Below are 15,627 nucleotides of genomic sequence, written 5' to 3'. Positions count from 1 at the left end.
GCATACATCAGATGAGCTCTCAAATAACTTGGGCAAAGATCTGACCAAACCTTTAGACGTCACGGGTTTCATAAAGCAGAAGTGCCATCAAAAAGCAGCACAGATTAAGAGCAGACACATCAGGAAAGTGTAATAAGCAATGTGGAGCAAAGGTCGAGACAGAGATCATTCAGACGACACGTACGGAGACTAATCACTACTGACACACTACATCTAGTTAAAATGCACTAATAATGTTAAATGTTAATTTAATAAATAATCAGATTAGTATAATATAATATTTAAGTAAAATAGCAGTAATCAAACTAAAATCCTAAACAGTCTGAGTTTAATTGGTGACCCAATCCGGAGCGTAGACATTCACTTCTGTGATGTAAACGGGCACAGCACTCAACTCAAGATATTATTCATTATTTAATATAAGATGTGCACCCAATTTTCAACAAATCTTGATTACTGATATTAATCACAGAGGGATGAACACAGGATGATGTTAACAAGTGAGAGCATTACATCTCAGTCTGATCCAGGCCTTACCTGCGGCCCGGTTTGCATAAGCGGCCTTGCAGTCAGATGGGCTATCAGCATTTAAAAAGCATGAACACATGAAGTTCCCATTCACACAGTGCCTACGACAATTTGGAACGTGGACCACCGGGGGGTCTGGAGGGCCACCCCAAAATTTTTTTTTGGGAGCGCCCCTTTTTTTCCCCACACTGGAATGCATTCAATCAACAGTTTCTTTAAATGAGGCGAGTTTCACAGCTGGTACCAATACAAATGCTGCATGGAAATATTCATAAAGAATGAAAAACTGCTGCAGCAGCTACATTAGGCACAGGCGGCTCGAACAATGGAAATGTGTAACGATACGTTCTCAGAAACAATCCTACGTGATGGGTTGGTGGGCAGATGCAGCTTGATTGTCCTTTTCTCAGTGCAGTCTCAAAGGTGTTCCCGCCTCCATCATGACTAAGGATCAGTAACGTATACACTCATCACTTCATCTACGAGAGAGAGATATTTTATTTGTCTTTTTTGCTAATTTTACTTGAGCGAGGAGTTGGACGGATGGGGCTGCTGAGTCCGTGCCTGCTCTTTGCTGGACGCATGTCTCTTTCACTTTCTTTTCACTTTCCTTTCAGTGACTAAATGCAACACCAGTGAGTCATTTGGGCAAATCCTACAGCTGTAAAGGAGTCTCACTCATGAGAGAAGGTGAGAGGGTTCCTCTCTGGGCCGCCGCGGGCAGCTGACCTCCCCCGTCTCCGTGTCAACCGATGTCCAGGTCTCGCTGGTCCTCCGCCGCCGCCGCTGACGCTTCCCCTGAGGCGCCGTCACAACAGGAGCAAGCCTGGGCGACACAGACACAATGAGAACGTGAGGGGTGACTGATAGAAAAGGGTACTTTGAATATTTATCTTTTTTTTCCTTTCTTCTTTTCAAGAAAACATCTCAAGCCCAAAGAAAAAAAATATAATACAAACAAATAACAGTTGGACATTTTTCATTTGAAAGCCAAACTAAAATGAAAATAAAGATCCTTGTACCTTGATGTCTATCGCCTTGGGCAGACCCCCCTTCTTAATCCAGGGGTGGACCTGCATCAGCTCCTTCTTCTGCTCCTCTGAAAAGCGAGGCTGATTCTTCTGCAGCAGCCTCAGCTGCTCTTGGTCCTCTCTGAGCACTCTTTGGATGTCACTGCAGATGCAACAAACATGCAAGTCAGACATCCAGATGGTATATTATTAATGCTGGGGAATCACTAACGGTGAAAACAATCATTTTGGAATTACATTGAGCTATAAAAGTCATTAAAATGATCGACATGCAAGTGCTCAGTCTAATCTCTTCCCCGCTGCATATGTGAATGTAAGGGTGCCACCTAGTGGTCAGAAACTGTTCCTGCCACATTGTTTTAAAGTCAAAAGGGCTTATTGGTATATTTAGTAATTTGCTGCCTCAAGGCGTTGCGAAACACAACACCGTGCAAACCTAGGTGGACATGAAGTAGCGACTCCACATGTTTGTGCAGCCAGAAAACAGACAGCAGCACTGAGGACGGCGATAGTGAGAGGAGGAGTATCTAGTGACTGGCATTGCATTGTTTTCAAATACTGACAGATAAGCTATCGTCGCACCTGCCTGATGTTTTCTGTCTCCTGGCTGCACACACACACACACACATCATCCATTATTTGTGAAAGGGAAACACGTTGGAGTTGTTCTTGGTGCATGCTGACCCTTATCCTTCCATAACAAACAGAAGGTTGATAAACTATCAAACAGGAGTTCCCTACAGGGCAACCACCCCCCTCCTCTCTGGCCCCGCCCCCTGTCCTCCTACTCACCGCGAGGGCAACTCATAGGTCATCATGACCTTGTCGTCGGTGTTGGCGGTGAGCAGCCACAGCGGGTCCTGCAGGGGTAAGTGTTCTCTCTGGTCCATCTCCACGGGCCTTCCCTTGCTGCCGCTCAAGTGACCTTTGACCTTCTTGCTGTTTTGGCCGGAGTCCACGCTGCCAAAGTAGTTAATACTGTTGTTGCTTCCTGAAACACCCAAATAGCTCAGCATTAATACTTTTGAAACACATGCTGTGCTTATCTGACAAATTTTTGTAAACACGTGCTTATTAATAACTCCAAATAGAGTTGGCTCTTACCACTCTTAATATAAATACTACTAAAATTTGAGCTGATTCTGACTCTGGGGTTTTCTACTTCCCATGCTGCTCCTTGCATTCAGTTTTTCATTCATCCACGAGAAGTTGAACTTCCTCTAAGATTCAACCTCAGGTCCTCACCTGTCCCACTGCCGGAGGTCCCGCTGGCTGACGTCCCGCTGTTAGACGTCCTGCTGTTGGACGTCCCACAGCCGATGGACCCTGAGGTGCCTGAGCAGGAGTCTTCGTGGAGGATGATGTCCAACATGCCGCTGGACAAAGAGTTTGCGTCGCTGTTGTTCATTAAAAAAAGATTTTTTTAAATGATAATCACAAGTCGTTAAAAAGGTAAACAGAGAAACGGTTGCAGTTGTAATTGACGTATGGAACCTGGGAGGAATGGGATAATATAATATAGATAGTCAGAATGCTTTATCACAGATTAAGATGAGTGTTTTGCTTTTTACAGTTAAATCGAAATGTGTTTTTTCTGTTAAAGGTTTTTCCCCTCATTCTAATTAATGAAGCTTTTGCTTTGTTATATGGATTGTCACATGACTTGGAGTGAACCTAGCTAAATAAAAAAGAGGACAAAAAGAGCAAGTTTGTGTGGTCTGAGTGGAACTCCAGTTTTTAAATCTGTGGAGACGGATCTATTTCCTCTCAAGAGGGACATTGCAAAAATCCAAAGGACGTAACTTGACAGGAGGAGTCTGGCGCTTTTCTGAAGACGTGCTTAACTCTTTGCTGCGAGCCCTCAGGCGAGAGCACACCTTCTCCCAAGACAAGCGCTCGCAGACGCGGGGCGAGGCCTCGCAATACAAGGACCCGGGTGGACCAAGGAGGCTGACGGACGGCTAAAGGGTGGAAGGGATAGCGACATCATGAGTTCACACACTGTGCCACATTTCATCAGACTGACTCCACATGGCATGAAAAGAAGACCGAAAGGGGAAAAGGCAAACAAGAAGAGGTTCGGTTCATTTGCTCACCGGCTTCAGCTCCCTCTCCATGGCCTGGTTGCCATTTGCTCTTTTCTCCCTCTCGGCGGCGTTATTCCCTTGTCCTCCAGCAGAGGGCACTGTGCCGTCCTGTCGGTCCACAGACAGCTCCAAGTCCAGCAGGTTGAGGGGTGTGCTGCAGCGGGACTGGAAGAGGGGCGGAGACGGCCGGCCGCCGCCTCCTCCTCCTCCTCCCAACTGGGGCGTAGAGGAGCACGACTGGCCCTCCAGCACGGGGGCCATCGAGGTCTCCAAGGACGAAGGGAAGTAGAACGACGGGGTCAGGTAGTCTGCTTGAAGGGCAAAGTGGTTCTGCGGGTTGAACTGGTTCTGAACACTGAAGGGAGGAGGCGGCGTGAAGGGGACCGGTCCTGGATAGGCCGCCTGACCGAAGGGCTGCAGTTGGGCGGGGAAGCCACCGGGCACTGCGTGGTACACTGGCTGTGGAGGAGGCAGCCCAGGGGCCATCGGAGGGTAGGGCAAGGGCAACATTAGGGCCACGATGGGGGCGACCATCGGGCTGGAGTAGGGAGCAGGATGAATGGGCGGGGCACAGGGAGGAGCCTGGGTGCCCTGACTGTCCCCAAAGCCCTGCAGAGTGGCGCCTGCGCGTGGCGCTATGGCACTGGCTGTGGGGTAAACCTGGAGGGGGTAGCCCGGCATCACGGGGGGGTAGGCCATGGGAAAGGTGCACTGCGAGGTGTCAGAGCGAGACCAAGAGGTCGGGTTCAGGCCGTGGTTCAGAAGACGAGGCCGCACGTGGTGCTGCCTGTGATGGGACACGGTGCTATCCGAGGACTCGGTCTGCTTCGCCCGCTTCGACTTGGTCTTGGCCAACATAATGGGTCGGTCGTTGGGATGAAGGTGGAGGAGGATCGATGTGCCAATCAGGTCCTGGGGGAGGGACCCGAGCAGAGGAACCGCCCTGATTCGGACAAGAAACACGCATCGCTCTGTTAGCCGGCAAGCTATCGCGTAAATGTTCTGTGCTCAAATACTCAGAAGCTGTGACTGAGAGGTGAAGGCACCGGCCAGCGGCTTACCGCTCATCCACATCCTGGAACAGACAACTCGGAGTGTGCGTGGTGGTGAAGATGCGTTGGTCTGTTGGGATTCTGGGCGCTTTAAGAAAGAGAAAAGAAGTGAAGTGTCTACTTTAGAATAATGGACGACCTTTGGGTCGTAATGGGGACCCGGGTCAGTGGGGGACCCGATTAATTTTATTTTGATTTATCTTATACCATTGTAAATGTTCTGTTTAAATTCTATTTTGACTGTTGATTGTTTTTGTTTTTATCTGTCTAATGTACACACCAGCTGTCAAATTCTGTGTCTAACACACGTAGAAAATAAATATTTATGAATCTGGTTCTGATAATAACAATAATAATAATAATAATAAAATAATAATAATAATAATAAAATAATAATAATAATAATACTTTCCCCACATCGGACATTCATTTCTAATTGTGTTTAGTTGATTGTACAGATAAAGATATATAATTAAAAGTATAAATCAAAGATGAATTCATCATCAAAATGACGGAGCAGGAGTTGTTCTCACCATCATAACGGAGTGAACTCTCTCCGCCAGCAGGAGGCAGCAGAACTGGTCCTCCGCCTGCACTGTGTCCTGGACCTTCATCCGGTAGGGCAGGGATTCCCAAAGTGTGGTGCGCGCACCCCTGGGGGTGCGCGAGCTGTCTCTAGGGGGTGCGCGAGAGGAAAAATGTAATGGCGGTCTAATGGTTTAATAATTAATATTAAACATTCTTAGGGCTCTCAAGTGTCACGCATTGAGCGTGAGACTCAGTGGCGTCCCTAGGCTAAAAAACATCCGGATGTTTTTTAATTAGCCCCGAATGTTAATTTCAAAAAACAAAAACAAAAAGATTTGGCACACAAGTGGTTAACACCTCCAGGTCGCACGTGACGTCATTCACCCAAAACAGCGGAGTCAGACTGGCAGCAGGCGCACGTAACAGCAAGCTGCTGTCTGAGAGTGTTTCTATGTCTACAAATTTCGCTGTTTCACTCCTCTGGGCTAAGCCCAGCGCCGCCGCTCCCATAACGCGCATCGCTCTGCCGTGATACGCGCCGACACATCCGCGCACACAGATGAGCACACGCTCACTCGAAAAACTCACTAGCCCCCCCCCCCCCCGCCCGTCAACAACTCTTCTCGGAGCAAAAAAAAAGAAAAAGTGTGGGGGATTGGGGGTGCGTGAACCCGGTCGGGATGTAGAAGGGGGTGCGTGGCCTAAAAAGTTTGGGAACCCATGCGGTAGGGGGTCATGCGGAACGGGTAGTAGGCTACTGCAGGTCGCCCTCGCACTCCTTACCGCCACTAGAGATGAGTGAGAAAACACAATTAATATAAAATAAAGCATGAACACTTGAATGGCCCTTACTCAAATCTTTAAAAAGGCTGTAAAATAGTACTAAAAATCCACAAATCCACAAGGAGACAGCGTGTAGCTGCATTTCTGTCTCCAGTACACAAGAGTGGAGCGTGTTCATTCTAATATGTATGTTCTTCAGAGTTTGAGAGTTTAATTTATTTCTAGACCAAACCTTAGATTAAAGGTTTAGCTTGAGTACAGTGTGTAAAGGTGAAGTCCTCACAAGCACAGTAAGGTGTGTGTGTGTGTGTGTGTGTGTCTGCCTATATGTAACAACATGGGCCTGGAAACAGAGCCGTCTCCACGGTCCACAAGTGTATGATGTCATCAACTAAGTGAAAAACATCAAGAGCGGAATGAAAGTATGAATCAACATGGCTCACGGGTTTCAACCAATGCACACACACACACACACACACACCTGATACGGCAGAAGAAGGACTTCTCCTGTATGCAGTCGGGCGCCGACGACGACTCTTAAACGGGGAGAAAATAAACGTTTTAATAAAAAGGCAACGTCGTCCAGCTAAATGCTAATCGGGGCTTTGGGCTGCGGCAGGTGGTGAAGATTTAATCCATCAAAGCTCGGCACTTGAATCGAGACAAAAATATTTCCAGGCAACCGAATCACATCTCTCTATATTCTTTTATTTCTATTGCCATCAGGGCTGTTCTGCCCTGCTTGGTTTAAAGGGACAAACATCACTACATGTCAACAGTAGAATATCTACAGGAACAATTCAGGGTTAAGTGTCTTGCTCAAGGACATATCGACGAGGGCGGGGATTGACCTGCCGACCCTCTGATTGAAAGAGCTGATAACCACTGACCCACAGCCGCCCAGCATCAGTCTTATGAATGAATACAGTCAGACGTACTATTCAGAGATCTCATTATCATCTCACAGTGTGATATTATGGAGCGTTGCCTTGGCAACGAGCCGTCAGATATTCACCTGCTCCGGCGCACATGCTCCAGGAGGGCAGCCGGTACGGCGTGGTGAAGCTGTGGAACACGCTGACGTCCTGCGGCGTCAAGAACTCCACGAACTTGCTGTTCTTGAACACTTCTCGTTTGCAGTTGAGGATGGAGGCGGTCTGGTCCGAGATGGAGACGATCCGTCCCGTGATGACGGAAACCGCCACTGCAAAAATGTCCTGTTGAGGGAAATCCAAACGGCGGGATGAATGAGAAAACGTGGACGCAAATCAATCAGCGGAGGATCTTTTTGTTCCCAAAAACATATTTAAATATTTGCTCTCCCCAGTGACTCACGTTGTTTTTGAGTGTGTACTCAGAAGTGATGCTGTCTAACTCCTCGATGGTATAAGAAGACACATCCAGGCCTGAAGGTTGACTGTCGTTGGTCATCAGCAGCTGGTGGTATTCCTCATTGGCTGCAACACACAGACAGGGATTTTAATAAAGTCTCATCACAGCTCAAAATACAATGCAGATATTTGGCTGACAACATGAACCTGGGTAAGGAGTAGAGATGATCTATTTTTAGTGAAGTCACAGACATTGTTTAATGATAACAAATCAGTGCTACGCTAAACTGCGTCACAGTCGGTACTGTTGGACCTCTAGGCGCCCACACCCATTTGTACACAGGGGAGAATGAAGCCTCGAAGGCCCGTGGGTCTTCTCCGACGCAAATCCCGTCTTTATTTCTTTATCTGGATCTCATTTAGCGACACGGCTTCCTCACATTGTTGTCGTAGCGCAATAGCTCGTTAATGTGGAGGGAATTGAACCACGCGAAGGAGCAGGCCCTTGGTAATAAAGCGCTGAGGGACGTATGAAGGCCCTTTACCTTGCACTTGTTTGACACAGCGCAGTGCGTACTTGATGGTGTTCAACGTGGACGACTTGCTCTTGTGCCTCTTGTCGGCGGGCAGGTGCAGCTTCAGCTCTTTCAGCAGTTTAATCATCTCCTTCTGGGTCTTGGCTTTGGCAGACTCCTGACTACTGCGGGCTGCACAATCACACAACAGCAGATATTGCAGCCAGATATTCCCCCCCAAAAAAGTGAATTATAGAGGATGTGAAGCATGTTTTAAGCATGACTAAATGCGAGGCTACTCGTGGTTCCTAGTCTTAAAAAGTAGGATGGGAACCAGAGCCTTCAGGTATCAAGCTCCTCAAAACTATACCGGTTTACTGAAGAGAAAAGACCTGCAGCCGGGACTTCAAGGAGAACAATGGAGAGAAGGAAAACAATGCACGTGAGAGATTTTTGAATCTTCTTCTTTTAAATTAAGGAAACACGTGTGGTGCACCTGGATCACCACAAGGGGCGTCAAGTCAGAGCTGCTCCAACTAAAAAAAGTGCACCCATTGCCAAACATGTTTTGTGACAGAGTTGAAGCATAAGCAGCAATACACTAGTGAAGCTGTCCTCGACCTGCGTTTCCTCTGGGCAGGATTACACAGCTAGTGTAACGGACTTGTACTGGCCAAGGAAGAAGTCGAGTCCGCAGGTTTATTTTCCAGGTTTTATTCCTGCTGACCACATCCATACATCAGCTCCCTCATAAATACAAAACTCTTATCTCTAACAGGACTACGTTATATATAGTTTAACAAAAAGGGCAAAACAGCGACCCCCAGTGGACAAAATGAATAACTGCGTGAGTTAGTGACTCGGCGGAAATTCTAAAGTTAACACAAAGGAAAACACATAGCTGCTGACGACATCCATACATCAGCTCCTAAACATACCAAAACAGAATGTATACCAATTACCACTAGTTATACTATACGGGCAAAACATACGACAGGACGACCGGAAGTGTCAAACCCCAATGGCGCCAAAGAAGCAATGAAACAAAAGATACCTGTTGCGTGTTTCTAAGATCGCCAAAAGATATATTTGAATCATCTCTTGACGATCTCAAAAATACACAACAGGCAGACACCGCGATTCGCAACACAAACGGCCACACTTGCAAAAAACATAACAAAACAGTGAAAGACCAGGGAAAGACCGGGCTACGGAAGCTCGAGAGGAACAGAAGAGGCGAAACTCAGCCTCGGCAGAAAACAATGCTACTATTTAAAAACTAATTCAAATAAAATTCACACACACTCAACGGGACTGTTGAAAAACAAACAAAACGCAACACAATATATTAAAAACAAGAAATAATAAATTGCACTTTGAACTCCGTTACACTAGCTTACATTTTCTTTATGAATAAAGATGAATTATTATATGGCAACAACAGTACAAGCGTTCTGATTGGCTAATGGGCCACTTCGTTGCACGACATGAGACCAACAGCCAACTATCCAGCGTCAGTATTACAGCCAAACAGTAAATTAGAATGTTCGACAACACGTGGTTCTTGTTGTCAAATCTAAGAGCCAATCAGCTCTCTGATGTGGCCACGGCCAGCCGTTGGTTTCCCATCATGCAACGGGGCTCATCGCTGACAGGACTGCGAGCTGGAAGTAGACGGACTAGTGGAGTCAGTCCATGACGTCACTTCCCACGCGCGGGATATCGTGCTGGAACGGCACGGCGAGTCCTGACGAACTTCCGCTCGAAGTCTGAAGAGAGAGACTGTGGAGCTGATTTTGCGCGAGTTTTTGCTGGATTTGGAAGTTTCTGGTGCGGCTTAGTTGGTCAGACAGGAAGAGAGGTAACAGGTGGTCACAGTCGACCCAGAAGTTTGACTTTTACGCTTGTCAGGATGGCTGGAGTAGAGGAAGATAGTGATAGCATGGAGCTAAGTGGTAGAGAGGCAAGAGGCAGGAGGGAGAATGAGTGGGAAAAGACAAGGAAGAAGAAAAAGAGGGGAAAAGTGAATTTGGGTGAAACCGAGAGTGAAGAAGAGGAAGTTGGAGAACCAAAGGCAGAACTACTGAATGTAGTGATACGATTTGAAGGAGAAGGAGGAGTTAAGAAAATTGATCCATTAAAGCTGACTAAAGTAATTAGAGCACAATTGGGAGAAGTGAAGTATGCAAGGGTCTTGGGAGATGGCAATCTCTTAATTGGGTGCAACAGTAAGGAACAAGTTGATAAGGCAAAAACACTTGCCGTGGTTGGACAGATAAAAGTGCTTAAAGTGGTGAAAGTGGGAGAACAGAGGCCAAATGACGCTAGGGGAGTGATATCTGGAGTACCCTTGAGTATGAATATGAAGGATCTGGTGGCGAGCTTAATAGTACGTTGCGGAGCAGTTAAGAGTGCTAAAAGAATGACAAGAGGAATAGAGAAAAAGGAAACGGAAACAATTTTGGTAGAGTTTGATGGAAAAGACATTCCTGCGGAACTGTATTGTGGATTTGTGAAATACAGAGTAAGGGAGTTTACACCAAAACCAGTGAGGTGTTTCAAATGTCAGGAATTTGGGCATGTGGCAAAAGTGTGCAGAGGAAAGATAAGGTGTGCCAGGTGTGGAGGAGAACATGAATATGGAAAGTGTGGAGAAGGAGTTCAGCCAAAGTGCTGCAACTGCGGTGGGAGACATAGTGTTGCGTATTGGGGATGTGAAGCAATGAAGCGAGAGGTGGAAGTCCAACAAACAAGAAGGAAAGGAAATGTAACTTATGCAGAAGCAGTTAAGTTGGTGAGGCAGGAGAAGAAGCCAGAGGAGGGTATCAATAAAGTCCAAATGGCAGTGGAAGCAGAAAGAAATGATAAAGTCAGGGTACGGGCAGAGAAGGAGAAGATGGTGACTTTCATAGCAGGGTGATAAATGCAACTGCTGAGGTTAAGTCAAAAACTGAAAGGATTCAAATAATTGTTAAAGCAGCAGTTCATCATCTTGATATGATAGGTTTAAAATGGGAGGAAGTGAGAGACCGTCTTAGTGTACAGGCAAGCCAGCATGCATGTATTGGGTGATAATCATGTTAATACTTCAATGGAATGCAAGAAGTTTAATTTCCAATGGGCAGGAGCTTAAGAAATTTATAGATAGCAGAAGGGAGAAACCAGATGTCCTGTGCATACAAGAATCGTGGCTAAAGCCAAGATTGGACTTTGTAATAAATGGGTATGTATCAATTCGAAGAGATAGGAAAGAAGGACAAGGAGGGGGCTGTGTTACTTTTATAAAAGAAGGGATTCCCCATAGGGTACTGGGTATAGGGCAAGAAAGGGAGTATGTGGTAGTTGAAGTTTGGAGTGATAGGAAGAAATTTGTGGTTGTGAATTATTATAATCCATGTGTAAAACTAGAATTGAGAGAATTGGAAGAAATAGAAGGACAAGATCGGACAAGTATAGTATGGTGTGGGGACTTCAACGCACATAACACATTATGGGGGAGTGGAAGTACGGATGGCAATGGACAAACTATAGAAAAACTATTAGATGTTAGGAATTTAGTCTGCATAAATGATGGGAGTAAAACCAGGATTAATGTCAGCACAGGAAAGGAGTCTGTGCTGGACCTAACACTAGTGTCAAGTAACATTGCGGCAGTGTGTGATTGGAAAGCATATCATGAGGGAACTATAGGCAGTGATCACTACCCGATATTTTGTAAAATAAATATTCGTATGTCAGTAGTGGAAGAAGCCAGGGGTGAAAAATGGGTCTTTGGGAAGGCCAACTGGAAGAGATTTAAGGAAAAGAGTGATGGGCATCTGAGTAAGATTAATGGTGATATGCCTATAGAAAGCCTAAATGATATGATCGTAGAAGGCATTAGGGCAGCTGCTCTAGAGTCCATCCCAAAAAGTAAAGGAAAAGCAAGTAGAAAAGCAGTACCATGGTGGACCAATACTTGTAAAGAGGCGGTTAGAAATAGAAACAGGGCATTCAAGTTAATGAAAAGAACCCATAACTATCAGTATATGATACAGTTCAAGAAAGCTCAGGCATTAGTGAGAAAGACAATAAGGCAGGCAAAGAGGACATACTGGAGGAAGTTTTGTGAGACAGTTGGAAATACAACACCAGTAGGAGAAATATGGGGAATGATTAGAAAGATGGGAGGGGACAGAAGAGAGTGGAGTTATCCTGTACTAAAAGATGGAGAAGAGGTAGCGGTGACTAATAAAGAGAAAGCTGTTATGTTGGCTAGTACATTTGTAAAGATACACAGCAATAATAATCTGTCTGAGGAAGGGAAGCGAACTAGAGAGGAAACAAGATGTACACATAGGGAGGCCTTGAGGAAGAAGGAGGATACTGAAGATGAACTAAGTGTACCATTTACAATAGGGGAGCTAACAAGAGCAGTTGCTAAAGCTGGAATGACTGCCCCAGGAAATGATGACATATGTTACATTATGGTAAAACAATTAAGTGGAGATGGGCTGAATAAATTGTTAACATTGTATAATAAAGTGTGGGAGGAAGGTAGCATACCAGCAAGGTGGAAGGAGGCTGTGATTGTCCCTATAAGGAAGCCAGGGAAAGATGCCAGTAACCCATCAAATTATAGGCCAATTGCGCTAACGTCGAATATATGCAAACTTATGGAACGGATGGTAAATGAGAGATTAATGTACTATGTAGAGAAACATCGGATACTAGTAGGGTGCCAGAGTGGATTTAGGAAAGGTAGGGGAACCTTGGATTCAATCCTATGTTTAGAAGATGAGGTAAGAAAGGCACAGGTTAACAAAGAAACTGTGGCAGCAGTGTTTTTTGATGTAGAAAAGGCGTATGATATGCTATGGAGGGAAGGGCTATTGATTAAAATGCATTCCATAGGAATTGGGGGGAAACTGTTTAATTGGGTTAGGGAATTTCTAGATAAAAGAACTATCCAGGTAAAAGTAGGGACTGAAAGATCAAGAACATTTGAGGTAGAAAATGGGACACCACAAGGGAGTGTGGTAAGTCCTATTTTATTTTGCATTGCAATAAATGACATCTTTGGAAAGGTCTCACCAGATGTGGGAAGGTCACTATTTGCAGATGATGGGGCTCTATGGAAAAAGGGTAGAAACTTGGAACATATTGTTAAAAAATTGCAAGAAGGGATAAAGCAAGTTGAACTGTGGGGGAAGAAATGGGGATTCAGATTTTCAGCAGAAAAAACGAAAGTAATGCTCTTTACCAGACGGAGAACCAGGGGAAACTGTCAGCTGAAGCTGTATGGGAGCAATTTAGAAATAGTAGAGACGTTTCGTTTCTTAGGAGTACACTTTGACAGCAGATTAACATGGAAGGATCACATTAAAAACGTTAGCGATAAGTGTAAAAAAGTAATTAATGTATTGAGATGTCTGGTAGGGTTGGACTGGGGAGCAGAGGTTGCATCTCTACTGCACATGTACAAAGCTTTAATTAAATCCAGATTAGATTATGGTAGTGTAGCATATGGGTCAGCTTCAGAAACCGCACTTAAGCAGCTAGATGTTATCCAGGCCAGGGCCTTGAGAATCTGTATAGGGGCAGTAAGAACATCACCTGTGTGCGCCATCCAAGTAGAGACCGGAGAAATGCCACTGGGTCTTCGCAGAAAGCAACTGCTGGGTAATTATTGGGTAAATTTGAGAGGTCATGAGGGTAGTCATCCAACTAAAAAAGTACTGCAGATGTTGGGAAAGGCACAAAGTGCCAAAGACGAGTTTTGGCTGGATAGGAGAAGCAGCAGCAAGAAGCCTAGGAGTCTCTGAGATAGAGCTTATCCCTACTGTCATTTGGCCAATAACTCCTGTGTGGTTGCTGAAGGAACCAGAGGTAGACATGGAGTTGCTGCAGATTAAGGTAAAACAAAAGAATCCTGATCTAGTGAGTGAGTTCTATGAGTACACAGCTGGAAAATACGTAGAGCATGTGCAGGTTTTCACTGATGGATCTAAAGATCCAGTTGCAGGCAGTACAGGGTCTGCTGTTTCAGTCCCGAGCAAACATTATGAAATATACAAACGCACTTCGGATTTTCTGGCTGTGTATTCAGTTGAATTGTATGCACTTGTCTTGGCATTAGAGTGGATTGAGAAACAAAGACCAGGCAAAGTCCTTGTGTGCAGTGACTCCATGTCGGCACTCGCCAGTCTGAAGTCGGGTCTGTCCAAAACGCGACAAGATCTACTGTTTAAAATATTGACAATGAGCTCAAGAGCAGTGGAGCAAGGCATTGAAGTAGTATTTTTATGGGTGCCGGCTCATGTAGGTATCAGAGGGAATGAGAAAGTGGACAAGCTAGCCAAACAAGCACTAAAGGAAAACAGAGTACAAGTAGATCTTAAGTTATCAAAAGCAGAGGGAAAGGGCATCATCAAGGAAAATATCAACAGGGTGTGGCAACGTCAATGGGACCAGGAGACGAGGGGGAGACACTTGTACTCAATTCAGAGTAAAGTGAGGGGGGTAAAAGTCAGGGGAGGAAATAGGAGGGAAGAAGTCACAATGGCAAGATTGAGGATTGGGCACAGCTATTTATGCAGCACATTATTTGTGATGGGGAAACACCCAACTGGACTTTGTGAGCGCTGCCAGGCACCAGAAACGGTACAACATGTTGTTACCACATGCAATAAATACAGGTCAGAAAGGAAGGTCATGTTGGAAGAAATGGAGAGACAAGGGATGAAGGGAAGCGAGATAGGGAGTATATTGGAGTGGGGGTCGAGTGGTGTGGGAAGAGGGTGTTTCATGCAATTTTTGCGAGCAACAGGACTGATGGGGAAAGTATAGTAGCTAGGAACCGGAAGATGGCAGTAGTGCAACTTAAAGGATGCAAGCTGCCGTAAAACACCACAGAAGAAGAAGAAGAAGAAGACGGACTAGTGGAGTAACGGTTTTCCGTGAGTTCGTGAACATGGTAGGAACGTTGTAGTTTAATAGAGGAGCGCGAGCGCCAACGGAAACGACTGGACGCCATTTTCAACCCAGAAGTTACAACGAGCAGGTTGGTTCTCTTTGTTTCTTTATCACTTTAAACCAGTGGTCGCCAACCCGTCGATCGCGATCGACCGGTGTGCGGTATTAACTGGTTTTTGAATTAACTGGTTTTGGTACGCGTGCATGAGGCAGATGTGCCGTAGGAGTGGCCTCGAGTTGCCTCTCAGGACCCGTCTCGACTAACTAGGAAATGCACATTTCCATCGCTTAGCCTCTCTGTCACGTTCTTTTTATGTAACGCTAATGTTTTAAAGACTAAACACGGATGACTTTGCTGTAAAATGTGATACCTGTTCGGGAGGCTGTAGTTGAGACGCCGAGGACACGGAGCGAGGACAAAGTAGGTGACTCTGCTGGTGCCTGTTCAATATACGACTCACTTCAATAAATACTTGACGAAATGCTCTTGTTGTCAGTCTGATATTTATGTTATACGTCGTTATCTGACGTCAAGTCGATGTGAGACCAGTTTACTCTTCATACAGTGTGTAATGAAGCATGTAGCCCGTTGTTTACACCCAGCTCGCCCACCGCTGTCAGCTGGGAAACTGTGATCGACTCAGATTAAGTTGTGATACCACAACAAGACTTTGTGCTGTCTTCACATCTCTTATGTTTTATATTCGAGACTACGGATCAACATATATCCTCGTAACTATACTCTACCCTGTGCAGCACTCACTGTCCAGATTAAACATGACTGTTACCTGTTGTTTTGTTACGATAAGGACACACAT

The 15,627-nt window shown here is 45.5% G+C and overlaps 1 protein-coding gene across 1 annotated transcript; it reads right to left on the bottom strand.

Annotated features, from left to right (window-relative positions):
• Positions 1-718: 718 nt before the first annotated feature.
• LOC130197536 (period circadian protein homolog 2-like) lies at positions 719-8,052 on the bottom strand. Its single transcript, XM_056420238.1, is given in 16 exon segments — positions 719-1,275; positions 1,277-1,354; positions 1,551-1,701; positions 2,352-2,550; positions 2,805-2,956; positions 3,363-3,520; positions 3,656-4,589; positions 4,708-4,786; positions 5,232-5,240; positions 5,243-5,322; positions 5,959-5,981; positions 5,984-6,014; positions 6,491-6,545; positions 7,025-7,226; positions 7,345-7,466; positions 7,886-8,052. Coding segments are annotated over 16 exon segments (2,460 nt in total). The 5' UTR covers positions 8,004-8,052; the 3' UTR covers positions 719-1,206.
• Between the last annotated feature and the right edge of the window lie 7,575 nt (positions 8,053-15,627).

Source organism: Pseudoliparis swirei, chromosome 8 (genome assembly GCF_029220125.1).
Source record: "Pseudoliparis swirei isolate HS2019 ecotype Mariana Trench chromosome 8, NWPU_hadal_v1, whole genome shotgun sequence".
Lineage (NCBI taxonomy): Eukaryota > Metazoa > Chordata > Actinopteri > Perciformes > Liparidae > Pseudoliparis > Pseudoliparis swirei.
Note: the sequence above shows the minus strand (reverse complement) of the source record. Positions and strands in the feature narration are given on the sequence as shown.